At 34.9% G+C, this 27,533-nt stretch overlaps 3 protein-coding genes across 10 annotated transcripts; all 3 read right to left on the reverse strand.

The window, feature by feature from the left end:
- Positions 1 to 633: 633 nt before the first annotated feature.
- On the reverse strand, positions 634 to 11,537 carry LOC100804185 (SAC3 family protein A). 5 transcript variants are annotated; one of them, XM_006606493.4, is made up of 14 exons: positions 11,160 to 11,537; positions 10,991 to 11,062; positions 9,646 to 10,485; positions 8,926 to 9,375; positions 8,228 to 8,329; positions 7,670 to 7,767; positions 4,928 to 5,099; positions 3,547 to 4,038; positions 3,298 to 3,438; positions 2,833 to 2,892; positions 2,404 to 2,534; positions 1,705 to 1,838; positions 1,370 to 1,605; positions 634 to 1,070 (listed from the first exon to the last, which is right to left on the reverse strand). In XM_006606493.4, exons 2-14 carry the CDS (start codon positions 11,048 to 11,050, stop codon positions 969 to 971), a joined length of 3,018 nt encoding a protein of 1,005 aa, XP_006606556.1. In that variant the 5' UTR covers positions 11,051 to 11,062; positions 11,160 to 11,537; the 3' UTR covers positions 634 to 968. The 5 variants fall into 5 exon arrangements, with proteins under 5 accessions (XP_006606556.1, XP_006606555.1, XP_025983277.1 ...); XM_006606492.4 differs by having other exon boundaries at positions 4,928 to 5,102; positions 11,160 to 11,536; XM_026127492.2 differs by lacking the exons at positions 10,991 to 11,062; positions 11,160 to 11,537 and having other exon boundaries at positions 4,928 to 5,102; positions 9,646 to 10,011; positions 10,110 to 10,195; positions 10,290 to 10,346.
- A 1,851-nt stretch (positions 11,538 to 13,388) lies between these two features.
- LOC100804713 (nifU-like protein 4, mitochondrial) lies at positions 13,389 to 17,587 on the reverse strand. The gene is made up of 5 exons (XM_003556501.5): positions 17,124 to 17,587; positions 16,853 to 17,028; positions 15,562 to 15,665; positions 15,003 to 15,114; positions 13,389 to 13,821 (listed from the first exon to the last, which is right to left on the reverse strand). The coding sequence occupies exons 1-5, from the start codon at positions 17,464 to 17,466 to the stop codon at positions 13,753 to 13,755; spliced, it is 804 nt and encodes a 267-aa protein (XP_003556549.1). The 5' UTR covers positions 17,467 to 17,587; the 3' UTR covers positions 13,389 to 13,752.
- Positions 17,588 to 21,692: 4,105 nt separating this feature from the next.
- On the reverse strand, positions 21,693 to 27,457 carry LOC100803295 (uncharacterized). 4 transcript variants are annotated; one of them, XM_041013487.1, is made up of 5 exons: positions 26,861 to 27,203; positions 26,677 to 26,755; positions 26,324 to 26,586; positions 23,462 to 26,226; positions 21,693 to 23,370 (listed from the first exon to the last, which is right to left on the reverse strand). In XM_041013487.1, exons 3-5 carry the CDS (start codon positions 26,345 to 26,347, stop codon positions 22,023 to 22,025), a joined length of 4,137 nt encoding a protein of 1,378 aa, XP_040869421.1. In that variant the 5' UTR covers positions 26,348 to 26,586; positions 26,677 to 26,755; positions 26,861 to 27,203; the 3' UTR covers positions 21,693 to 22,022. The 4 variants fall into 4 exon arrangements, with proteins under 4 accessions (XP_040869421.1, XP_006606559.1, XP_006606560.1 ...); XM_006606496.4 differs by lacking the exons at positions 26,677 to 26,755; positions 26,861 to 27,203 and adding an exon at positions 27,270 to 27,457; XM_006606497.4 differs by lacking the exon at positions 26,677 to 26,755 and having other exon boundaries at positions 27,155 to 27,457.
- Positions 27,458 to 27,533: the final 76 nt, after the last annotated feature.

Below are 27,533 nucleotides of genomic sequence, written 5' to 3' on the forward strand. Positions count from 1 at the left end.
TATTTAAATAGCTGATCGATGTTTAACCATTTTAAAAATGTGCGTGTATAGTTTCTTATTTAGGATTCATTTTTAGTGTAAAATCACGTTAAACTCAATTTTAAAGTAAGTACTAATTGTATTTAATCACGTTAGGAGTAGTAAGCTAAGCAAAATTGAATAAAACTGTTGGGTAAAGTTTATTTATCAGATAATTTTTAGATGTAAAATGATAAAACAAGATATTTTTATGTAAATAGTGTAATAACTAGTTAAAATAAACAGTATTTTCTAAATGAAAACAAGACCAATTCTTTATTTAAATATGCTGAGTAAAAATTATATTTAATTTCCCATCAATTAAATAAGACTAAAATGTCCCATTTTAATCTTGTCTACAAAGGAATTCGAGTATTCACCGTTATTTTACTAATTTTTGCTTAACGTAACTTTTTTTTAAAAGAAAAAACAGGTATCATCTAATAAAATACATATTTTGGCTTCCTTTGGCAAAATGTTTCTTCATTTCATTTGGCTCAATTTGATCATGTTAATTAACCCATCCAAGAACATGTTTTTTTATATATAAAATATGATCAGATTTGAAATTGTCTAAAGCACATGATATTCCCATGCGAAAATGAGCTACACGTGTAAGAAATAGAAATTTAAGGGGCTTTTATTACTATCTTCGGAACTAAATTACATTACATCTATAGTCCTGTCCTTCCCCAGGAAAGAATGGTGTAAGCAACCAACCAAAACAAAGTTTATAAGCCCCGTATTCATTAGAACGTTAGGCGGCTTGATTTTTTTTTTTTTTTCCTTTCCATATTGTATATTCCAGTCCAAGGTTTGAGACCAAGTTATAGGTCACCATCACAGCCCTTTTTCTAGCCAGCTTGCAATATAAGCACATCAAGGCTGCATATTTTCTGCTACTTTCCTGAATGACATCTCACTATGTGCTTCAAAAACAATAAAGTTGGCTATAAAGGCGCTCTTGCTAAAAAGTCATCAACAGCAAGATTGGCATCTCCGTGGGCAACAGCATCCTCTGGCTCTGGCACAAACAGATTAGATGATGAAACCTGCAAAATTAAACATTTCTCAATAAATCACCGCGCCACAACCCTTTAATCAGGTTAAGAAAACACTTTTTAAAGTTGACTAGTGACTAGGGAATTCTAGATTTGTATGGGTTAACGGTTACCCAAGCAAATCCAAGCCAACTCTCAAAATATGGCAGAAGGAAATGCAGTGATTCAAGGCAATACAATCAAGATGAGTGATGATTCAACAAATCAAATGCTAGATGCTTGAGAACAAATTTTTTTTATTAGATTAGCACCTACAGGACATGAATACAGAGGATAGAGATCAAACATACTTTTGTATCTAGCAGCATATCTCCGTTGTTATCAGTAATTATGCTGGCCCCATGTGCTTTCAACCATTCTGAACACTCTTCCAATGCATCTGTCTCTCTCTCATCGCTCACTCCATTTGTGGCCACGCCAGTTGAAAACCCAAGAACCTGAGAAATGTATGAAACAGGTAGAGTTGGACGATATGACCGGCACATGCAGTTCACAGCCTTATAGCGCATCTTTTCAACATAGAGATCTGTGGATATTAAAAAATTCATTTCAGTTTATTCCCCTTGGACATATATGTTAGGTGTTACCAACAAGCTACAAAAACCAGTTGATTAAAAATACTCACCCATAAGGCAGGTGTTTAAGTTAGGAGCTGCTTTGTACAGTCTAAAGAATGCAATATAATTTCCTGAAGTTACAGCAGCACGAACGGCAAGGGCATGTTTTACAGCTTCATCCTTCTTTGCTTCGTGAGATAACCTGGTATTGACAAACACTAGACATTCAAAATCGTGACATTCTACGATAACAATAATGACAAAATAATTGAGACTACATTATTATACTATCATCACAATAATTCAAGGAAAATTATTTACGTATAGCCATTGAAAGACTTGATATCCAATTCTCTATTTTGACCTGAGAATCCCTGATTTCAACCCAAGGACCCAAAGGTCCCAAACAGCCACCGATTTGAGCCTTGCCCTCACATAAACAATTTTCTACATTCTCAATAACATATTCCGAATTATCAAAGTATCTTTCCAGGAACAGAACTCCCAAAGGACCCAAACTAGTAAATTCCAACAGTGCGGATTATGATAATAATAGCACAATATTCTGATAGGTGAAACATAATATAATTATCAAAGCATGTTTCTGGGAATATAACCCCCAAACGACTCAATTTAGTAACTTTCAACAATGAAGATTTTAATAACTATCACGAAATTCAGATGGATGATGAATCACATGACATAATTCAGTTCTAACAATTTTTTTGGAAAAAAGAATCAAGTAAGCATGTAAGTAAGGAGCTAACCTTGCCATTGATGATACAAGATCTCTGTTATTATTTGAATGCATTATGACACAAAGCAAGTTGTAAGCGGCAAATTCCATATCAGACCCCTCAATGCCTTCGGCATAAAGAGTTTGCAACTGAGATTGGCACTGCATTCACACAAATAGCATCAGTATCTAAACTCTAACTACAACTTGAATAACATCCTCAACTTCTATGATAAATCATTCCCATTTCCAAAACAAGCAAAGATGGGATCAAAATTTACTCGTTGATTTAAAATTTTAATTCACTACTTCATAGCATTGATTGCCTTTAATGAACCTTGATCTCAAAAAAAATGAAACAGATGCATAACAAGCAAAGACGAGTAAAAAAAGTAATCAAAGACTAAAACGAATTAAAAACATAAAAGTTTCTTTTCTTCAAAAAATATACAGAACAAACCTGATTATACTCAAACAGGTCCCCAAATTCCAGTGCCAATCGGGCATGTGTTTCATACACCTGAAGCATTGTTTCAAGAGTTATCATGTGGAGAAAAGTTGGAAAATATATATGGAATTAGGGATATAGAGTATACAAACTACCACCCCAAAAGCCCTTCCCAGCAGATTAGATCAGCTAAATGGATCAAATGATGTTATTATGTTCTATCAGAAACCAATTCTGATATGCAGGACACGTTAAATAAAATAGAAGTCAGGTACAACGAGCTTTCACTATAATAGCTCTTAACTTTAATATGGATATATAGAAATTTATAATTCAACGAGGTTCCTCAACAATTGACTAGTAGCATAGCGAAAGAGAAGTAGGGGAAGTGGGGAACTATTAAATTGAAAAATATTAAGAATAAGCAGAACCAATGATAGAATGCTATCCGTCAGAATATGTCAAACAAATGAGTACCTTGACTGTTAATTGATTGCGTATTCGTTGAACAGTTAGGTCTTGGCGAATAGACTTTAACTGGTCACATTTATAGAGGTAATTCTTCTGGGAATTTTGAATCATCAATAGTGCTTTTTCAAGAACCTCTTCAGGTCTTACCTGTAAATTCATAAAATTTTAATAAGGTTCATGGTCAAGGAGTGGAGGGAAGAGGAAGGCAGAAAAAAGTAGCAGCAAACAATTTAAATTCCCGAGAGGAGACATTACAGTGGCAGGATCAGGTGCAGAAGTTAGGCGAAGGTAGCGCTTTTCAATTTCCTGGCAAGTACCCTTCACAGTTAGAGCATCCCAGTCAATATCCTCAACAGCTTTGCTGGCACCATCGTCAAAGCTTTTGCTCAGCACCAAGGCACTAGCCCTTCTATTGTAAAAGCTTCCACCCCCGGCATGTTTTTTCCTTGAGTGATTATTTTCTGTTCGACGCCCTTGTCCTAAATCAAATCGCTTGGAACGGTTTTCACGTCTCTTCCTTTCCTCTGGTGTATCACTAAAAACCATTGCAGCAGAATAATATGCCGTCAAACTTTGTTCCTTGTCGCTATCACTAGATGCATCACCATTTTCAGAAGCAATAGAAGCATCTGTAAGACGCTGCTTCTTAAATGGCCTTTGAAGAGCCTTACTAGATAATCTCTGCAGTAATGGAGAAAATTTAGTATTCCTCAACCCATCCTTGCTTTCTTTGTTTTCCACTGCCACCTGCATACCATTTTTTAATTAGGTAAATGTAACGTTCATTTCTTAGCAACTTATCGACATGCATACTTCTCCTTCTCAACATGATTGTACTGGAAAGGGCACTTCTTTAAAGGGGAGAAAGGACCATACTTTACAGATGATATAGTTTCCAAAAACAATACGGCGACAGACACAAAAAAATAAATCCAAGTGAGCTTGTATGTGTTCGTAAACAAGGGTACCAAACTCCAGACCAAACATGGAATATAAGATATGCTATCTGTCAATAATGGCATATTTTATTGAAGAATATCAAAATAGTAAAGCAGTCAATTTGGTTAAATATAATACAATGAACTCTTGAAGAGCTTTCTCTACCTACCAAGCAAAATAATTCTGAGATATAAGTCAAGCAAATGACACATCAATAAAATTTTCATATGATACTAGCTGCTCACAGAAGTCACCACAAAAATTGAGGGATATTGAAATGTAGAATAAAAATCAACAAACTAAATATATGGAATGTGAGCCTCAAACTTGTCTAAAGAAAAGTAAGGGATCATTTTGACTAATCACAATTCTAATCCTATCACGTCTACATTCCAATGACACTACATGGAACACGGATAATTTGGTCAAAATGGGATCACAAAACACAATTATTATCCAGATCATAATAGTTAAGATCCCTGATCATAACAGCACATAGCCTCAAACACAACCCATAAGATAAAAATGGCATGAGATAACACAAAACCAATAATTAAAAAATAGTGGGAAAACAGGAAAAAGGTGAACTTGTTAAACTGCAGTTCCACTCCATTCAGATTTTATGACAAGAAAGCAACAAGAATAACACCGGCTGGAACCTTGAAAAATCCATATATTACTTGAAGTACATAAATACCTTTCTGTCCTTTTCATTAGGTACCCAATTACTGTATTTTACAGTATCATTACTGATTAACATTGGATTGTCAACTGGCTTCTCCTCTGGCATTGGCTCCCACCTACTTTTAGATCGTCTAGGACTTTTTTTAAACTTTGGCAATAAAGAATCCTGGGCTAACGACATTGAACTACTGCATGAAATGTTAACAAATAATGTCATTTAATATTGCATCACTTATTAAAATAAATTCAATCACCAAAATGATAATTAAATGTTTCAAGGGATCATATACAAATGAAACAGGTGCAAATGATATAAGTATGAAAAGAATAAAAATATGATGATACAGAAAATTCTTAAACATATATGTATCTATCATAAAGGTGAGATAAACTAGCACAAATTGATTTGAATATAAATCCATCACTAGGTATGTGCAATAGCATAATGTATAAAACACAAATTCCACATGTATTCTGAAATAACTCATGTTTATTAATAAATTGGCTCTCTTGCTATTTCTTAAGATGAAGCCTTACATCAGGTTATAACAAGCTCATAATTTGGCTTAATTGCATTTTTTATCCCTCAAGTATTGTAATTGTGCGATTTTAGTCCCTTCAAGTTCCAATTGTGTCCCTCAGGTATAGCAAATGTGTGATTTTAGTCCCTCGGATTTCAATTATCCCAATTGGGTCTGCAGGCATCGCAATTGTGCGATTTTAGTCCTTTAAATTTCATATTGTGTGATTGGAACTAATTTTTTAGGGACAAAAATCACAAAATTATGATACCTGGGGACTAAAATCACAAATTTGTGAGACCTGAGGGACAAACCCAATTGGGACAATAGAAACTTGAGGGATTAGAATTGCACAATTGCAATACTTAGAGGACCAAAGTGCAATTAAGCCTTATAATTTCAATACATAACAGTCATAATTCATAAAACGCTTTTGGTGCACAACAAAACAATAGTTCAAAGTGAACAAAAAATGGCATTTCTCAGCCGCAACAGAGATTTCTTCCCTCCAAAAAAACTGTTTCAAAGGCAGAATACAAACAATGTAGAGTTTCACCAATCACCCACCAAGTCACTACTGTTTGGGCTTCACAATCTCTATTCAGTCACTCGAGTAATAAGGAAAATTGATTATTTTTTTATCTTACGGTTGAATACTTATCATGACTAATACTAAGCCATATTAAATCTATTATGTTTTCATCAGTCTTGTAGGGGTGGGGGAGATTGATTGTGTGCGTGTGACTTGGGTATGGTTGTGTGGGTGTATCGGGATTTTGAGTGTGGGATTTAGGGGGAAGAAAGGGTGGGAATTTAGGATAATCTGAATGTGTGTGTTGAGAGAGGTGTGGCTTGGTGGGGGGGTTGGTGAAACGAAATAGGAAAAGAAATAATTGGTTGACCGGTAAAAAGGAAAATTTGTTTTTTTTTTTTTTGAATTTAGTTTAATTATTCTATGGTTGAATACTTATCATGACTAATGCTAAGCCATATTTTAATATTTTTAATTATTTTTATCTTAGATATCTCGAAAGAAAAAAAATGTTAATCACAAGTTATTATGGATTATATAATATAGAAAATTTAACATAGTTTTGTGGTAAGTTGTCAGCAATTCACGTTGTAACAACCGCAATCCATATTGCAGAATCCACAATTGCAGAAACCTTAACGCAACTACAACCACGGCTGCAATTTAAAACCTTAGGAACAGGTTAATGAATAAAAGATGGCATGCATCACTTTTCATTAAATTATCCTAATTATTCAAAGAGGAAACAGATCAATGTTATCAGAATTTCCAAGGCATTACATGCTTCTCCTTTTTCATTCAATTGTGCCCTTAAACATTAAAAAAACAAAATCTTTTCAGATGTAAAAAGTAGAAACTCAATAGAAGCTATAAGGATAAGCATTTAGGTATGTGCATTGGTATCAGTATCAGATAGAGACTATATAGATAGTTAGATACTTCCTCATTTTTATGCATAAGTGCATTACAGCATTAAAGATTCTAAATATTAACTCATGAATTTGGGCATGGCAAATACTTAACTCCAAAAGTTAGCTATGAGGAAATAACTGTCCAACCTTTAACAAGCTCTATTTTGGCCATATCTATAGTTGATGCGGAATCTCAACACACACCCCTCGTGTCAAGGATTGGACCTCTGGAGTGTGGAGATTGTAAAACTGATTTTATTTTACATTACACTGGGAAAGACATGGAACAACTCAAGGGTAGCCTCAAATATCAGACCTACAACAGGTCTACCATCTTGAATTTGGGTCAAGCTTTACAACAGCTGGTTCATAAGGTGAGGATTTTCCAAACCTTATAAGCTCTACTTTGGTCATATCCCTAATCTATATGGGATCTCAACAATTATAATCTAGGGACGAGATTAACAGTTTCTAAAATGTCAAATTTAGTGCAACAGACATGCAGATGAGCTTCTAATAACATTCGAAATATATAGGTTCTTATTTTGTACTTCTATTTTAAATCTAATTACTGTCATTTTTACATTTTTTGGCCCTACACCTTTTGGCCCTCCCAACACAAAAAAGAAATAAGCTACTTCCGTCCCTTTCTAGTTAAGAAAATTGGAAGAAGAAATAGTAATTGATCAAACCTTGAAAATTAGCAAAAACCAGAAACACCTGAAGTTTACACAGATACAATAATGAAATGTCAACATACAAAAACAAGAGGAAAACAGGACACAGCATACTCTTTATTGATCACATCAGCATCTGGCATTGGGAAAAGTGGTTCCATATCCCAATTTCGTGTGTTGAGAGTACCATCAGCCGTTGCCTTAGTGATTATCTGCAAAGGAGGTTAAGGAATCTGATAAGATTATTGAACCAAACCAACAAACAAAATCCAGAAAACAATTTATATGACTGATGCCAATAAAGATCAACAAGAAGGACAAGTAGTTAGTGCGTAACATCAAATATTTTTTTATCCACAAGAATGCAATCCAAACGGATCTAACAGGACAGTGAATTAGCTTGGAGCCTAGTACTTAGCTGGCAGATGACAAGAATTATGAGCATGGAGACTGAAAAATATGTCCATGATTCTTCTCCAAATTCAATTGCCATAAGTGAAAAACAAGTAAAGGTGAAAAACAAGTAATGCAAAAACTGCAAAACTAGAAGGGAGGGGCAAACCAAATCAAGCCAATGCATGAACAGCAGAGTGTTTAGAACTGGCGATTAGATGAAAGGAATGATATATTAATATAATTGCTTCTTCCTATATATAAAACTTAAAAACTCACCTCCTTCATGACAGCCTGACATGCGACCATTTGCTTATCATCTTTACAACGTGCCAAAGCTCTTTCAACATAGCCACGTAAAGACTTGGGAAACATACCAGGCTGTGAGCAAGAATATTTCAGTAATTACTAAGAGTTAATACATAAAGTAGTCATCATTTGGTTGCAATACCAACTTGCTCTATAAAGCAACATGCATCTAACCAATTCCTGGAAAAATCAATACTGTTAATTTAAAATTAGGTTCTTAGCTCCAAATCATGATATTTCATTTAAGTCAATAAACAATGTCATTTATCACTTTAGAAGAGACTAATATTATAAACAAGACAGTAGTTAGCTTGCATACTCCATGTTGGCATAATAATTGGTCTTTCCAAGGGGGTTTAACCTCAGATATTTTAAGGGATTGGGTAGCTTTTCTTTGTTGATATATTTGTTCACTGTTACGTGATCCCCTTTTCTGTTAAGGACTAACCTTATCCTCCTAACCCTTTGTAAATATGTTCCCAAACTTCAGTATTTACAACACTTAATTTCTATAAACATATAGTAAGATGATATGTTTTCTAAATCTTTATTTTCCTTTTAAAGTGAAAAATGAAATAAAATAAATAAATAAATTGTTAGGATGATAATTAGCTAGCATGCATTATATAAAGAAAAAATTCATTGAATATTATTGTTTTAAGACTCACCTTAAGTATAGAATTAGCAGCATCATTAGATGATATTTTCTCACTTGGCTTTGGCAACGAAACAGCAATATACACAGGTTTTGGTGCTGAACTGGTTGTAGAGCTATCTTTTTCGGCTTTGGGCTGTCCAAATGTCAAATTTGAAGCAATTCGAGGATTTGTAGGAATTTGAAGTTTGCTTACCCGTTTTGCATCTGGAGACGAAACACTTTGTACAGGTGCCAGATTCACCAGTTGAGAGGGGAGAGGTGGTGGCGGTGGTGGAGGAAGGTACAAATTGGTTCCTTGAGAAGATACAGTCTTCTGTTGATCCTGAAATTTATCATAAGAAGATTTTAAATCCAAAGGACTTTGATAGTTTGGTTGAATAGGATTAGTTTGTTGTATCTGAGAACTTTGGGCTCCATGTTTCCAGTAACCATCACGATCACCACTATTTACTGTGGCAGGCTGACCATAAAAAAATAACATGAAATTAGTAAGTTAACTAAGCCAGACTACCAAAAAAAAATACTAACCAACCATATGCAACAATCTTATAAAACTGAAGCAAAACAAGATTAGATAACCAATATACAAAAATTTGAATAGAATTGGTATTCAACAAAAACCATAACCAAAGTAACTTGACATGCGGGTATACAAATTTATCGGTTCATGTCAAATATTCTAAGTAGTATTCATTTTTCCACACTTTTGTTCTGAAAGTAATCTTCAAACCTGAAAAGAAGGTATGGAAGAAGAACTGGACTCTTGCCTCCAAAATGGTGGATATGATTGTGGAGGCTGGCTATTTGGAGTCGCATAACCACTAGTAACTGCAGGAATAGGACAATCCAAAGTAGATGAACTTGTGACAGATAAGTTCTCTGTCCCTGGTGCACAGCTGACTTCTGTTTGATTGTAGTAATCTGCCCACTGTTTGTATTGTTGCTGATACTGCACTGAAGTAGTGGCAGTACCAGAACTATAAGAACCACCGGAATCTGGGGTGTAGTTAGTATATGGATGAGAAGAATAACTGCCACTGTTCCACATAGTTGCTTGATTTCCATATCCGCTGCTGTTTTGGTAACCTCCGGTAGTCTGATAATCAGCAGGATTGTAATAAGTGCTTGAATAACTTGCGGATCCAGCATAAGACCCGGTATTCTGAAAGGAGGAAATAGGCTGATAAGGAGCACCTGTGTTTTGATATGCTCCTACAGGCTGTGAATAGGTATGATTAGGTTGCTGCTGATAGTTGTTATAGTAGCCTGAGTATCCCATGCTGCCATAACCATATGGATTAGAAGAACTTGGGTATGATGCGTAAGCATTGTAATCTTGGGTTACATTAGCTGTTCCCAAATTTGATGAATTACCAGCAACTGATGATACATTTTGACAATCTTGAATGCTTCTTCCAGGTGGCTGTGGATGCTGATCATACTGGTAGGTTGGATTAGAATAAACTCCATTTCCTGTAGAGCTATGAACAGTCCATGGCGCAGCTTCAGACCCAGTTGTAGTGGGAACATAGGAAGTTGGATGATGTTGGTTAGCATCAACATGCCGATTCTACAAAAGAAAGAGATTGTGAGTTATGCTTTACGTGATCAAAGTATACACCATTGAGCCATGTGTGCATTGAGGAATACAGGGATGAGAAAGCCGAAAGCATTCAGGAAAAAATATCCAAAACAGAAAAATTCAGGTGCAGAAACAATAAAAATTAAATAGGTATCAACTTACACCTACACTCTATCATAAGAGAATTCACCATTTAGTATACATTTTTGTTTTTCTCTCTTAAAGATAAGTGTTTCATAGAACAGGCTCAAAAACCTCTCAAGAAAATGCTTATGGGTTATGACCCATTTAAAATATCAAAACATTATTGTAGCAGGCTCTCGGCTCTCAGTAACAAATGGATAACAATTTTAAAAGATGAAGAATGATTAACAATAGTTAGTACATCAAATTTTGAAGCTCATACTGCAATAAACAACACTGCTAGATTCATGAATTTAAGCATCTATACTACTTAATTAAGAGAGAGAATCATTCATGCTTCATGGATTACCTCGAACAGATGTGGCTCCGCAGGAGCTAAGGTCTCGGCATTACTTCCTTCGTTGGCCATCTCGCAAAAACCCTGATTGACCAACAAAAACAAAAAGACATAATTCAATCCATATAAATCCAACAAAAACCCTAATAAGTTGATAAAAACAAATCGCAACAGTGCAAACCTCGGAAAATCTCAGAAGGTTCCGAATGGGGAAAAGTTCATTGGCGGCGATTCAGGGCAGCAGTTAGGAATCGGAGGAAGCAGAAAAACCAAATTGGGGAGAAGAACAAAAAATACCGAAAAGCAAAAAAGAAAAACAAGTAGCAAATAATATTAAGATGGAGAAAAAAAAATAGATAGAAAAGGTAAGGAAGGGAGGAGTTTGTAGTAAAGCGTAAAAAGGGTTACGGGCGAAAACGCGGAACAGAGAGATTTATGTTTGGGTTGGAAGAAATAGAGAATTGAGGAATGAGGGAGGGAGTGTGCAGAGGTGGGGGCTTCCAATGCCGGTACAGCAAGATCGATTGATAATCTTCGCGGATTTTGCCAAATATTATTATGTATTAAATGTTAATTAACCATTCTTGTCAAAATATAACGCTGTGGCTAATGGCTACTCAATCTATATTAACCTTGTTTTGGTGGATTGGCAATCACATCTTTAAAATTAATTAATGGTATTTTATATTTTAAATTAAAACATAAATAGAAGAAGTGTAGATTTAAGAGCTTTAAGCATATGGTAATTAGATTTTTTAAAATATTTTTTAACTTATTTTAAGTCTTGCTAATTAGAATTTTTTAAATGTTTTAAAACATAATATATAAGATAAAAACATAATGCGTAACAATAATAAACTCTATTGATTCAAATAAAAATTAAGTTTACTTTTAATTTATTATTTTGTATTAGCTTTCTTTCGGGATATTATCAAATTTATTTATGTATGTATTACTATTTTTTTAATATAATATGATAAATATTTCTTCTGAAAATGTATAATTTACTAACATTATATTTATTATTAAAATATTAAATTCTTTGAATTAAAATTAATATATAATCAAAAAATATAATTAGTAAAAGTAAAATATTTTTTAAAGAACTCCAAAATTAGGGATGATAAGAATTCTCATACTTGCAAATACTCAGTCAAACTTGGCCTAAATTGAGAAAGAATACCCGCTTAGATCAAGTTTAGGTTGAGACTTGGCATCTTCATTGTTGTAATAAATTGAGTTTATGTTATGAATCATTGTGTTTTTATGATTTATTCAATTTAACAACATTTGAAATGAGAAAAAAAAAATATGTACAAATACATTGTTGAAAGTAACAATCATTTTTTATGGTCGAGGATGGAGATAGGGTGAGTATACCCAACGCCAAAGACTGGAATATTTACAAAATTTGTATCATATTGAGAATTGAAATAGGAATGAGGACCATATTGAAAGGACATACCCATCTCTTCCCGCTTTGTTTCCATATTTATTAACAATCATCACTTTTTGTTTTATTTTAAATAGCTATTATGTAATAAGTTTAAAAAATACTTTTAGTCTTTTATTTTCTAAATAAACAAAATCACTTTAATCAATTCACATATTTCTATTAGATCAATTTATTATACGACGATGTCAAAGTGATGTTCCAAATCACACTTCTACAATTCCTCTTCAATGTATCTATTTGAATGCATTTTAATATGTTATTTGTTTCAATTTTTTAATTAGGTTAGTCTTTTATAAATAATATATTAACGACATAAACAACAATATCTTAAACAGCAATGAACTTGGTAAATTCAATATATATTTCATTGTTTTCTTACTTTTAAAACGTGTAAGCATGAAAGTCACCCGGTATGGTACTAGTTGTCTAAAAATATGTCTATCGATATATTGAAAATCAGTATCACTAAGAGTAACAGTAGTATCTCAAAAACATAAGATGTTGAGTTTTCAGCGTAATGATAGGGAAAAAATGTATCAGTTGATATTGCTATCTACAAACCAAACTCACATTTGCACCATTGATTCAAAACAAAAGATTTAATTAGTTCAGTAAAATAACATTTAATGCCTAAAAATACGCCATGCATGAGAGATGTTGAAAATGTGGGATGAAAGTAACATTAATAATGAGGGAAGTAGTCGAGTTTTTAACTAGAGACAAGTGACGCCTTATACATGATTGGCCACTGTTGGCTGTCATGCAATTAATAAAACCATGTGTAGAGCTATACGGAGACCAATCCAATAACAGGCGATAAAAGAACAACGATCCATGCATGCCTTTTTTCTGTTCTCCTTGATATGCAAATCCATCTATTTGAACCCTAAAAGGAGGAAATCGCAAGTTATAACCACATGACGATATAAATAAAGGCGTGTCTGAGACAGAGGCAACAGGCAAACAATGCCTAGTACTCTTGTAAAAACCCAACTACAACGAAAAAAACAAGAATCATAGCCAAGCAGGCCGAAAAGAATAAGGTACAGTACACCCTATCTCTGTAATGGCATCGTGTCATAAATTACTTTCATCTATGTCAGGAAGATCCAACTAGCATGGAACGATGATTTCATGCCATACTATAATGTATCCAACTCACGACTTATTCAATATATTTTTTGTGTAGACTCACACCTTTTTTTGTTTCCATCATGTACTGCTGTTGTACTTCTAAGTCTCTGTTGAGTGCGAAAATGCATGCATGAAGAGACTAAATGCAAGTAGCAATTTTGAGAAAAAACAAAAAAAAGTTCAACTATTTAATTTCTCCACTTAATGCTGCTCCATCATCCTCAGCATCCAATTCTTGTTCCACACCTTTGACCTGAAAATGTAGCAAGCAGCATTAAATAATGTTTAAGTAAATATAGTATAAATGAATTATACATATAAATCGGAATTCATTTTATTAATGCTGTTTGAATAAACATTCAATGATTAATATATTTTTCTACAAATTAGACGATACAAGGTAAAAAGATAGAATGATTAATATATGCACTCACAGTATAAATTTTTCTTACACAATTATATATCATAAATTTGTTGATTTTTACAATAATTATCTTAAAAGTCATATGATATCAACAATGATTTTTTATTAGTTAATAATATAAAAACTTTTACACTAACAATGCATATCTATTAAACTCAAAAAGATCCAAATGACACATTATTGATGAAATTTAGGATTATGCATGATCTCTGTAATAGGTATGTGTAATCCATATTCCACAGCTTAGATGTAGTCACATAAGATAATAGCAAATCCAATTCATAGTGTAGGGTGACCCAATGTATAATGCCCTAGCTGATGGGATCCAAGGAAGGTAGATGTATGCAACCATACCCCCACAAGTAGATAGGTTGTTTCCAAGACCCCCAGGTCACAACACAGCAATCTTATCATTGCACTATAAGGCTTGTCCTCCAAAAAGAGGTGACCTGGTAAATGAGGCTCTCACTAAGTAGGGTCTAGGGATGGTAGAGGTACATAGTCTTACTCCCACAAGCAGAGAGGCTATTTCCAGCTATGAAGCACGGACACTCCAGCCCCTTACCGTGTTCGGTGTTCGACACGCGTCCGTGTCAGTGTCTGACACCGACACGACACTCGTACTACGTTCTATATTTTGGACATTACAAGTGTCCACGTGTCCGATGTCCGTGTCGGTGTTGGTGCTTCATAGATTTCCAGGAATTGAAACTGTGACCTCTAGGTCACAAGGCAACAAACTTGTCCTAGCACCAAGGCTTACCTTCTATCTAATTCAAAGGTGTACAATACAGTTAGCAAATTTTACAAGTTAATTAATTGGTTCCCTAACTTTACCACTGTAATATAGACTTAATTAACTTGAGAGCATGAATAATAGAACATGCAAATAATTTCAATGCTAAAGGAAGATAATGTTCAAGATTCTAATCAATTCTACTTCTATCAAGTATAATGAAAATAATAAATGCATTATACTCATCATAAAAAGATATTGTCAAACTTGTTACCTCAGGAACATAATGCATCAGCATATTTTCAATGCCTGATTTCAGAGTCACTGATGAACTTGGGCAGCCACTGCATGCCCCTTGCATTCTAAGTTTTACTATTCCAGTATCTCTGGAGAAAAACACAACATAAAAAACAAGTCAGTAAAATATCAGTAAGATAATTGGTCCAAGTATTAACAATTAGTTACACCAGTATCAATAACAGCTCTTTTGACAATTCACTTGGACTGACAGTAGGTTAGTTAGTCAGAACAGTTGACAGTGTATATAAAGAATATGAGGGAAATAATAAAATGGATGTTACGGATTAAAAGAGATTGGGAGGGAAATAATAGAATGGATGTTTTAGATTCGGGGGGAAAGCCATGACAACAACTCCAGAATTTCCTGGGACTTTGAGATATATGTTTTCATACTACCACTTTCCTTAGGACTCTGCAATGAAGTTAATATTTTACCATCTTGTTACCTACTTTTCTGTTCTGGTTCTATAAAAGTCAGTCTATAATATATACATGATCAAAACCAAAATAACAAAAATTTAAACGGAACTTACAGGTCAAAACCTCTATATTCAATGTCCCCGCCATCATCTTGCACTGCAGGTCGAATTCGAGTCTCTAACAATTCCTTGATCATTGCAACTGTTTCAGAATCATCCTATATGGAAAAATGTATATGTACCATTTAGTTTTCGCCTTCTCAAACTTCCTATGTACTCCATGAGTAAGACAAACTTGGACCATTTTACAAAGTCTTAAAAATATGTTTCTCCTAGAAGTTGGTTAGCTGCTTCTCATTTTGTTCTAGGACTCTTCCTATTTGTAGGCCATTTATGGCACGCGGGAAGAGTTCACACAGCTGCTGCACGATTTGAAAAAGGAATTGATCGAGATTTCGAACTTGTTCTTTCCATGACTCCTCTTAATTGAGACATGAGATCCTATGAAGTAGAAATCACTTTTATTTTACCATAAATATTACTATAAATATTGGGTTGAGTTGGGCGGGTCGTATTGAAATAATAATTTTTTCCTTTTTTCTTATTTCTATCGGGAAAAAAAAAGATTAACTAAGATTCACTATGCATGCTAACTAAAATAATGTGATTAACTAAGATCTTTGTTAAAAATATGACCAAAATAGTACATATAAGTGAGGAACAATCAACACCTCAAGAGCTAACTTTTGGAGTTGACTTAAGACTAAATCCAAAATTTTAAGATAGTATCAGAATTTATCCTACTAATTGTTATTAGGCTTATCATACTGTTATTGGATCACCCGCATACTTGAGATGTCCAGTCCTTGACGTGAAGGAGTGTGTTAGAAATCTCACATTGATTAGTGAACTGGTAAAAATGGTTTATACAAGTGAGGGGCAACCCTTAATTCAAGAATTAGCTTTTGGAATTGAATTAGGCCTAAGCCCAAAATTCCAAGACTTATTAGTGTGCACTGCATAGCTCAAACAAAGCTCCAATTAAAACAAACCTCCAAGAATTAACTTTTGGAATCGAACAGGGCACCAAGCTTCCAGTCAGATCTATGGTTACTTACTTAATTCTTGTTGTATAGCTTGTATTAGGACACCATAGTTCTGCATAATATGGTGCTATGATGTATATACAACAGTACCCCTTGTACTGATATTATTACTATATATATTATAATCTTACTTTTGCTGATAAAAAAAATGGTTTAAATTTTCCCTTTAGTAGCCTATGCTGACTTCTAATGTAAATCTTTAATACCTGAATTACAAAAGAGAAACAACTCTAATTCTGACTGGTACAAAAAACACCTAACAAACTATCCTTAGGAATTACGTGGAAATGCATGCTTACTTGGTGAATAGCTGTATCCATGGCCGCGGCGGCTTGAGAATCTAAAAAGAGAGGCTGAGCGGAGGAGTAGAAATCCATAATGGCGGCGAAGACTTCAGGCTTGAGGAATTCCCACGCAGCCTCTTCCGATTTCGTAACGGTAACGAAATCAGATCCAAAGAAAACGCGAGTAACGCCTGCACAACAAGAACAAGCACAGAGGAATCAGATTGAAACCCTAAAAAAAGAGAGAGAGAGAGAGAGAGAAGGAAGGAAAGAAAAAAGTAGAGACCGTCGATTGCGAAGAGCGATTTGGCGAGGGGAGAGTTCATTGCAGAACGAGGGTTTGGGAAGTCGGAGCTTCCAACTTCCATGACGGGCTTGCCGGGATAAAACATGAGAGACGAGGGATTTGGCGTGGGCTGCGTTTGGATGAACATGCTCCTGCGTTGCCCATGCCCGCTGGAGAATCCAAACGGTGAATTGCGCTGAAAGTGAAACGACCGCGTTGCGCTGAGGCAGCGAGGGAGAGGGATAAACACCAGAGTGTTATTATTGTTACTCTGCGTTGCTAATGCTCGTTGGAATGGAATACGCGCACGTCTTCCCAATCGTAAAACAATAGTACTCCTCATCCTTCCAGATTACAATCACTCCTTCTTCAATCTTCCAATTATCTTCTTATGCCTCTCTGCCTCCGGCTGCCCCAGAAGAATCTATGTGGATTTTTTTATCTTTTAATTTTATTTTCATCTTCTGTCTTCTTAAAAGTTTTATTTTGATAGGTTAAATTTTAAAAGTTTTAGTTTAATTACGGGTTTGTCCCTCAATCTGTAATCCGCATTAAAGAGTATAATAGTTCTTGTGGTTAACTTTGGTTTGTCTACATTGATAAGATAATTTACCTGAGATAAAGAGATAAATTTATCATTTAAATGATTGTGATTAGGGACATATTTATTATAATATTTTTTTTTATATTTCTTGTCTTCTCATTTTGCTCACAGATCTATCTTGGACGTTATAGTTGTTATGAAATTAATATTGAGTGATTGATGATTATTTATGTTATAGTTGTTATGAAATTAATTCACTAAAAAAGATGATCAGGAAAGTAAATGTTTATATGCATTTTTAAAAGGATATTAACATAGTTTAGTGGCTATTATCTTAAATTAACTATTTCAAAATTTAAAATTAACTTTCGAAAATATAAAAGATAAAAATGAAACTTTTAAAAAACACTTAAATGATGAAAATAAAACTTTTAAAAATATAAAAGATTAAAATAAAATTTTTAAAACTTAATCTTACAAAATAAAATAATACTAAAACAATAAATGAGTTCACAATATTTTAATTTCTGAGATTTTTTATTAGTAGTTAGTAAATTTTATTGAAAATTATAAATGTGATTTATTAAATAACAAACACAACTCGTTAATGATTTTAAATTAATGATAGAGATTATAATTAAAATAGAATGTTAAAAAATATGTTGCTAATATCTCTAAAAAAATATTTGACGTTAATAAATATAATAAGAGTGTAAAAGTTTTTATATTATTTTTTGCTAAAAATTTTCATGGCATAATAACGAGAGAGAAAACAACACGAACATCAAAATCAATACACAATTCTACTTCTCTTGTTAAAAAAATTTACATCATTTTTACATACTTTAATATGAGAAGTGATCCTAAAATGCTTATTTGGTGATATTGATATATGATAAAACTAGTCTTATTTGCGGAGGGTGTGTAGAGATTTTTATTTTTTTTAAGAATAAGAGAAGATGAATATTTATATTTATTGGTGAATCTAACATTTTTTTTTTCATTTTTTATCACATCTTTAACGTTCATGCGTTATAATTAGCCATTCTTACTATCGTTTTATATTCACTTGGAAGTCATTTTGCGTTGTCTATCTCGCAGCTATAACGTGTAACACATCATTATGTGTTATTCTCAATATTACTACTTATATTTGCTTAAAAGTCATTTATCATTTTTTACCACATCTGTAATGTTAATGCATCATTCTCAATATTGTCATTTACATTTATTTATAAATTGTTTTTCATTCTCTATCTAATCCATAACATTGATGTGTCCTTCTCGATAGTCAATAGTGCGATTTACATTGATTTAGAAGTTATTTTCGACTTGTATCTTGTCCAGAAGTTAACATGTCATTCTCAACACAATCTTTTTCAATAATGCTATTTGCATTGTCTTAGAAGTCTTTCTTAAAAAAAAAAAAATACCCAATGCATAAGGTTAACACTTTATAATTTGTCATTGCCACTTACATTGGCATACAAGTCATTTTTCATCAAAAGATTGTAACTCAGTTAATTGAATATAATGTATAAATTATTATAAATCCTTGACACAAACTTTAATTCTCACTAATTAAAAAAAGTCATTTTTCATTCTCCATCACATTCATAAAATTAAAGTCCAATTCTCAACCTATGTTCATTTTGAAGCTTCCTCTCAAATACTTGCCCGTTGAACAATCTTGGAATTCATGCTACCAACAAACAAAACACACAATATAGGTCATTTTTCATGGGAACATAATGCATCAAATCATTCAAAATGATATTGTCAAACTTGTTACTGTTAATTTTTATTCATGAGTTATTAGTGTACTGAAAATTTGTAAGAAAATAGTAATGTGTCTCCAATTTATGGTTCTTTTTGTGGAAATTGTAAATATCTTCATTCTTGTGTGAATTTATAAAGTAGAAACTTCATTTTTGTGATCTAATGTTGAATTTAACTCAGTTTGTGGACTAAAAAATAGAAGGTGTAAAAAGTTGCTGATGAACTCGCTTAACAAGACAGATTGGCTAAGCGAACCTCATTCGCTTAGCGAGACAGCTAGATCGCTTAACGGATGCAAAACCCTAGAAGAGGATAAGTCAGAGATCAACGCGCTCAAGACGCGACCAGCCGGTCCAACGAGGATGTTGTCTCTTCTCGCGTTTAGCACGCCCAAGCTCGCTTAGCGGATTTTGATACACTATAACTAACCGTTAATGTACATAACTTATTTTACACTTTATCTTCAATCCGTAATTTACTCTTAATTCATTAACCTATAAATAAAAATAAAAACCCCATCTCTTATAATGGGTCATATATATTTATTTATTTCTTATCAAGATACGTGGATCATCATTATTTGATAATAGTATTTTTTATTTATATTATAAATTTTATTTCAATTAAAATAAATGTAATATGTAAAAGTTAAAAAGTAATATAATTAAATATCGTAAAATGTGTTTATTTCGTGTCTCCTTTAATATGTTTATAAATTATTCCTATTTAACGCACACAATTCACTAATCTAAAGGTGTGTATAAAGTAAGTGTATGCACAAGTGTAAGTGTACAAAGCGAGTGTTTAGTTAGGAGTGGATATATGGATTTGGATTTGCGGACTGACTTGTTCAGCTCACGAATCTTGTGGATAATGAATCTTTTTTTATTTAAAGTCACATAGACATAATCAAAATTAGGCCCAACCCATAAATTTTGATTGAAAAAAAACACGCACAAATCCTAAACAGCCCATTCACTAACACACACAAACTCTTCTTCCTCTTTCTTACCTTACTACCCTAGTGTGCCACCCATCCTTGGGATCTTGGCCTTATCTGGTCGTACCTTTCTCCGGCCACCATCATTCCTGATTTCATTGACAATCACACTCTCACCAATGTCCATGGTCACACCTTATGTTGTTGTCGTTATGCTCATAATCATCTTTCTCTTGTCACTATCGCGTCAAAGTCACTTCATTGTTGTCCTTTACTTTTGCATTGAAGGCTTGAAGCTTTTACTAAATTTTTAGCTTGTTATCGTTTCTTGTTGTGAATCATTTCTTCCCCTTTGTGGTTGTTCTTTCCATGTTAATATTTTGATAATGAATGTTGATTCCTTTTGTTTATGTTAGCCATTTTATCAATTATTAGGAATTGTTTTTTTCTCTTTGTGAATGTTCTGTTTTGATGAATGATGATTCCTTTTGTGGTTGATATGGTTATCTGAAAATCTAATAGATGGTGTTTGCTTTTTTTCCCATTGTTATTGTTATTTTTTGTTTGTGATGATTTTCTTCTAATCTGATGCATTTTTATTTTTTTAAAATTATTATTTAGACCCGTAAATTGGCCTGTTTATCCACAAATTTTGCAGGCGAAATATGGTCCTGAAAAAAAAGAATGACAATTTATCTCACAAATTGAACATCGAACTTATTCAGTCAATGTAAAACGCGAACTTCGATCCTTTGATTAAGACGTGTCTTCTAAGTTTATGCTTCACTCCAATCGTGTTATAATTCTACAAAGGATGAAGACTATTATACGAACAATAAGACAAACTGCAATCCAGCAAATACAACAATTTCGGACGGCATAGTAGCTGTCGATTGATTGTCATGTTTCAATCATACACTAGAGAAATATTTTAAATTTCAAATTAGCTTTGATCATCATAATTAATTTTTAAAATCTCTTGAGAATTGACAAGTAATGTAAACATAATTTAAAAACTAGCATGGAACTTGCGCTGTTATTAATAAGTCCTCCTGGACGGCTGGAAAACAACATTGTGGCTGGCTTCCCCCATTGACTATGAATTAAAAGTCGGTATCATCTTCACACGCCAGAACACACAATAATTGATAGATTTTACTACTCCAGCTAATGTTATTTTTATACCCTTCTTACAGTATTTTAGTTAGTACTTCCAATAGATATGCTTTATTTGCCTTGATGTCTATGTAAATATCATTTTAGCGGACTGAATAATCCGTTGCTGGTAGGAAAAGGCAAGTCCAAAGAACCAATAACTTCGTTCCATTAAATTATTAAAAACGAAAATGCCATTTGTTTCCCTCGCATGCACATCACCACTCTCCATCATTCGTTCAGCGACCTTCATTCCCCAATTACATCTTCCCCTACAATCTTGGCCACACTTGATGCATGCTTTTACAATCATTACTTCAATGGGCTTAAAAACTAAAGCTAGGTAGGTAGTAAGGAAAAGGAGCACTAATATTATTATAAATCTAATCTAATTCTGTAGGTGAAAAACCTGCAAATATGAATTCCATAATCCTCCAACATTCCCCAGGAGGCTTTATATAGATAAAAGATTAGAGGGAAATCAAAATCTTTTCCTCTTCACCCGTGAAATATCATCAAAACTGTCATCACTCCAAACCTGTCCACCACCACCACCACCATGCCTGAAATTCTCTTCTTGTTCATCCATATTTCTTGTTCTTCTAGGTGGCACATTAGCTGGCCGGCCCTTGATTCTTCTGTCAAAGTCCCTTTCCCTTATGTTGTTGCCTCCTCTTTCATGAAAATCTGAATCATCTGAACAGAATCTATAATGTCTAGGTCCGTCTTCAGCATTAAGGTGAAAATTCTCACCAACATTGTTATTATAGGGAGGCCTGAAAGAACGCACAGGTCCTCGTCTCTCACCAAACCTTCTCCTATCCTCACCATTTCCTTCACCACTAAGCTCAAGTAACCTACCAGAATGCATGGGCCCCCCAAAGTATTCATCATCATTTTCCGCACGGTCCCGTGGATCTACTACATCAAACCTCCTATTTCTGATTAAAATTCGACCAGACCTCGGATGACCATGGTCCCTTGCAGAATCAATGTCCCTCATATCATTAGAAGGTCTTGACATAAAAGAGGGGGAGCCATGCCTCCTCACCACTCTCTCCGCAGGGAAAACAGGACGATCAGGGGACCTCATTCTGTCAACCCTGTAAAATGGTGATCTTCTATGGGATAGTTCTGGATGTCCACCAAAACCATCAGGGGATCTTCTTCTAGGCGACCTTCTTCTTGGAGATGACCATGGACCGGGTGAGCGACTCCTAGATCTGATGGGTGACTTGGAACGAATTCGAGGAGGACCCCTTCTCTGCATGGAAGAAAAATTCCTACTCCCTCTCGTAAACCGACCATCCATTCCCTCAAATGTTTGGGACCGGGTGAACATAGCATCCATATTATCCTCAGGCAAGCCTCTCATAAATTTATCATTATGCCTCACTCCAACCAAGTCTGAACCATCTCCAATACATCTATTTGGACTAATGTTTCTTGGATTTCTATGACCAATTTGGATGCCATCTCTTCCTCCTGGTGAACGCCTCCTCGGTGCAATGTAAGAACCATCATTCAATGGCTTTCTGCCTAATCGACCATTACCAACATATGACCCATCAGGTGCAACATTATTGTACTCCATATCGGTATCGGCAAAAGCAGGTGCATACTTAGGCCTGGGCCCACGAAACTGACTTGGACCATTGTAAAACTCACCAGAAAATTCACGGTCAGATTCCCATTCACTACGAACTGAGTCTAATCGACTATTAAGTCTTCCTCTACCTCGCACAAAGTTAAATCTAGAGTTTCTAGGGGAGATATCTTGATGTCTTTCTCTAGAAAATTTGTGAGGGCCATCAATGAAAACTTCATCTCTGAAAATCAAAATAAGAAGAAAAGGACTTGAGCAAAAGAAAACAACTCGGTCGATAAAAGAGAAATAATCTATAGGACTAAAACTTATACCTTCCTCTGTGTAATTTATCCCCATCAAGTGAGTCAGACAATACATCTCTTCCAGCTCGAGACGACAGTGACCTGCCTGAAATGGGCCTAGTTTTACCAGGAGATGAAGAACTAGTAGCTCGAGACAGAACTATAATTCTCCCTGGATTACCACCATTATTAACATCTTTGGCTGCATCATCAGCATTTGCAGACACTTCCATAGTTTCAAAATCTAAGTCAGTTTGTTTAACTATGTCAGCTGTTTTGACAACCTCATCAGCACACTGGAAATCAACCCCATGGCTTCCATTAGTGGCTTGATTGGAAGGTGATTCTGCCACCAGAGCTTCACAGACATTTTTCCCATCTAAAAGATCTAATGCTTTCATTTGCAAAACATTAGCACCATGAGCAGCAATGTTAGACTTCTCATCATCCAATGACTCTTGCACACACACACTTTTATCAATGACCTTACCAGACCTCTCATGCATTTCAATGTCCATATCAACAACTTCATTATTTATTTCACTTTGAATTGCAGTAATATTGTCATTTTCCACCAACTGATATGAAGTGGGACAATCGCCACTCACCATTCCTTTTTCCATCTGTTTATTTACAAAATTACTACAGTCAGGATGCTCTACTTCTCTTACCTCACATATGGTGTCTTCTGCTGTGGAAGGATCCAGTGGTTCTCGAACCTCACCATCTTCATAATCATCATCTTCAACATACCGTTCGGTATCCACACCAATAGTTACAGCACGATTCTCATCTGACTCGCAATCAGAACCGTAAGAATCATCCTCTAACATATCAGTAGATAGGGTTATCTTTTCTTCATCACTTACACAGCCTTCACCATTGCCTCGTGGGACAGGTGGAGGCTCATTCATGAGTTTCAGTCTGCAAGCATCACGATCAGCAGCATTTTCTTCCTCAGTTCTAACAGAAAAAGTTTGCAGACCAGGATCATTCAACTTTGAACCATTACCAACCATAGGCATAGCAACTGTTTCTATGGTAACCTGCTCGGCATTTAAACAAACACCATGACAAACTTTCTCAACATCGACTCCATCCGTAAGACTAGAATTTTCAATCTGGCTTACTATGTTTTCACTGGTTGATAACTCTTTTGTATACAATGGTTTCACTGGAGCACAATCTGCCTCGGCAGAGATTTGTGTTGTCTCTGGCATAACTGGCATCGCCAAGGAAGGAGAAGAATTATCCGATCCTTGTCGCAAATCTTTATTCAACTGATCCATTTTACTCAATGCAGCATTGGATCCTTCCTGACTGCCCTCGTGATTTGGTTCCAGTTTAACAGAGGCAGCATCAACTTTCATTAAATTGCTAACATTTGACAACTTTGAAGAGTTGGCAGTGGAAGGCTGAACAAGTTCTTGTTTAACAGCAACACTATCTAATGAACCCACAGGAGAGGCATTAGCTTCCTTCAAATCCTTTTTTGAGCTCTCATCAAATGGTTCTGGTTTTACCAACCTAAAACTAGAAGTATTTGCATCACCCACAGTTGAAGCCAAACTTGACAAGCTCACATTGGGAATAGCACTACCAGAATTCAGCTTAACAGATAATCTTGAGGGTTCCTCAGTATATTTCTGAATAGGTGTAAGAGATAGAATACTTGAGTCGAGAAATTTAAACTGCTGTCCACACGGTCCAGATGGAAAAGTGAAAGCTTCTTTATGACTCTCTTCACACATTGGCTTTACAGACACAACACTTGTTGGCAGCGTCATCCCTGTAGAGCACACTAACTGCTTTTCATCAAGTGAACCATCAGTAATTTTCAGCCCATCAATACTTGTTTTAACCAAGCCAGCTTCAGTCCCAGATTCTTCCCATGCATCCATTGTAGTATTCAGATCCCAGTTTGCCCTGTTAGATTGAACACAAGTTGTGTCACTATCAGTTTTAGCATCAGTATTTAAACTGTGAGTACTACAGTCTTCTTTGCTTAAAGATAATTCCAACGAGACAGATTCTGCTTTCTCTGTTTTTTGACGATTCCCATCATTCTCCATACTTGCAACAGCTGGTAAGACGTGCTCCTTTAAGCTTAAAGATAAACCAGGACTTCCTGAAACTAAAGGAGTCTCTTGTTTACAAATATCTTGGACATTTTGTTTGCTTACATCAGCTCCAATGCTAAGAGCAAGACCTTCCTTTGCAGCCAATAAGAGTTCAGGATTCCCTTTGATAATTTGGGATTCCAATTTTTTATTGCTACCTTGACTGAGAATCTTCTCTTTGCTATCCATGACGTCCAAAGTACATGATTGAGTTCTGACATTTGATTGCTCACGTTTGGGAGTAAGGAAGCAAGAGTTGCTTTGAACCATGTTAGCATTGGTAACATCAGTACTTGCTTTCTTATCTTCAAGCGCAGGGATTCCATTAGCATCAGATAAACCAGAAGAACTGGGAGAAAGAGTTGAACCCGGTGACGTGCTTGAATGTTCCTTTCGCAAGGGATCACTTTCTTCTGAACGTGAAGCCTCTTCCAAAGAAGGCTGAAGATATGGGAACTTTCTTTTCTTGATTGGTGCACCTGCAGCATTTGGTAAAGTTGGTCCTTGAGAAGTGCTTGAATTTTCTTTACGTTGTAACTCGGTTTCTTCAGTGAGAGAATATGGTTCCTCAGACACAGGTGCAGAAGAAGGCTGAATCGTAGGAAACCTCCTTTTCTTGATAGGCACACCTGCAATTAAACCACTAAATTTCCCAGCATAGGACTTTACCCCGGTCTGTCAATAGAATATCAAGTAATCAATATCCAAAAAAGAACAAATTGGCATGGTTCTCTAATCGTAGTTAGCTGTAAATCAGAAAGGAAATAAACACCTCTTCATGTCCTGAAACAGGCATGATTCCAAAGTAGTCAGTCCGCTAAAAAGCTCACAAGTCAAAACCCTTCTTTTAAACTTCAGTTATTACGATTCAATAGCAAATCCTCAACAAAATATATTGAAGTAGGCTAAAAAAATCTGGCACTGAATTAACCATCGGTAGGCATAACTATCTTCTAAAACGCTTCTCCTTTCGAAGTAAAAATAATCCTAGCCTTACTCTCACTTCCAAGATACAGACAAAGAAGTAGCATGGACCTGCAAAACACAACATAAAGACACAACACATCATAAACTCCCTTAAACAGATTACTAGTTGACAATCAAAGTAAAAATAAACAAACATGCCTCGTGCAAATTTTAATCAAGCCACGGTCAAACCAAATCCCCTTATAAAGTTTATATTAGATCCAAAACTAACCGACCCCTACATAATCACAACAAACAAACTCCTAGATCAGTCCTAAAGAATATTTCAAATCCTCTCAAAACGCAGATACTAAGCAAAAAAACACAAAACAAAGTAAATTACCAAGAACAAATCCACCGTAAAACGATCAACAAAGTCAAAATTCACCAAAACAAAAGATAGTAAAAGATCTACTCCGCAACATCGGTAAAGTACATCAAAACAAGAGGAAATCCCACGCAGAAAGCCTTTCAACAGCAAAATCAACATGAGAAGGAAAAACCTTGAACAGAGGGAAAACCGAGGGAACACGTAAAACGAATAAAAGGGTTGCAGAATAGTGTGGCGTAGAATCAGATCTAGACCTAAAAACAAAAGCAGAGTAGAGGGCAGGGCATCGTGGAAAATATTCAATACCGAGAATCGCAGGGCGCGGAAAAATCAAAGCGCGGTAAGTTAAAAACTCAGGAAAACGTTATAGATCTTGACGAAGAAGAAGAAGAAGGTGGTAAAGACGAAGAGGAAGAGATACCTGATTGGTTGTGGAAAAAAGGAAAGAAAACAAAGGAAGAAGGGTTTGGGGTCAAGCAAGCTCTGCAACGTCGACGAAACAACTAGGAAGGAGCGAGAAAGGGATAAAAAGGAATCTCTTTCTCTCTCTTTGATCTCTGTGTATCTATAGAGAAGAAAATAATACTAGGGTTTGCCGATTTTATTGACTTTATGAAAACGGAAGCTTATCTTCGTTTCTATATATTCTATTCCACCGACGTGACGCATCAACTAACGCATCGCC

This window comes from Glycine max, chromosome 20, assembly GCF_000004515.6.
Source record: "Glycine max cultivar Williams 82 chromosome 20, Glycine_max_v4.0, whole genome shotgun sequence".
Taxonomy (NCBI): domain Eukaryota; kingdom Viridiplantae; phylum Streptophyta; class Magnoliopsida; order Fabales; family Fabaceae; genus Glycine; species Glycine max.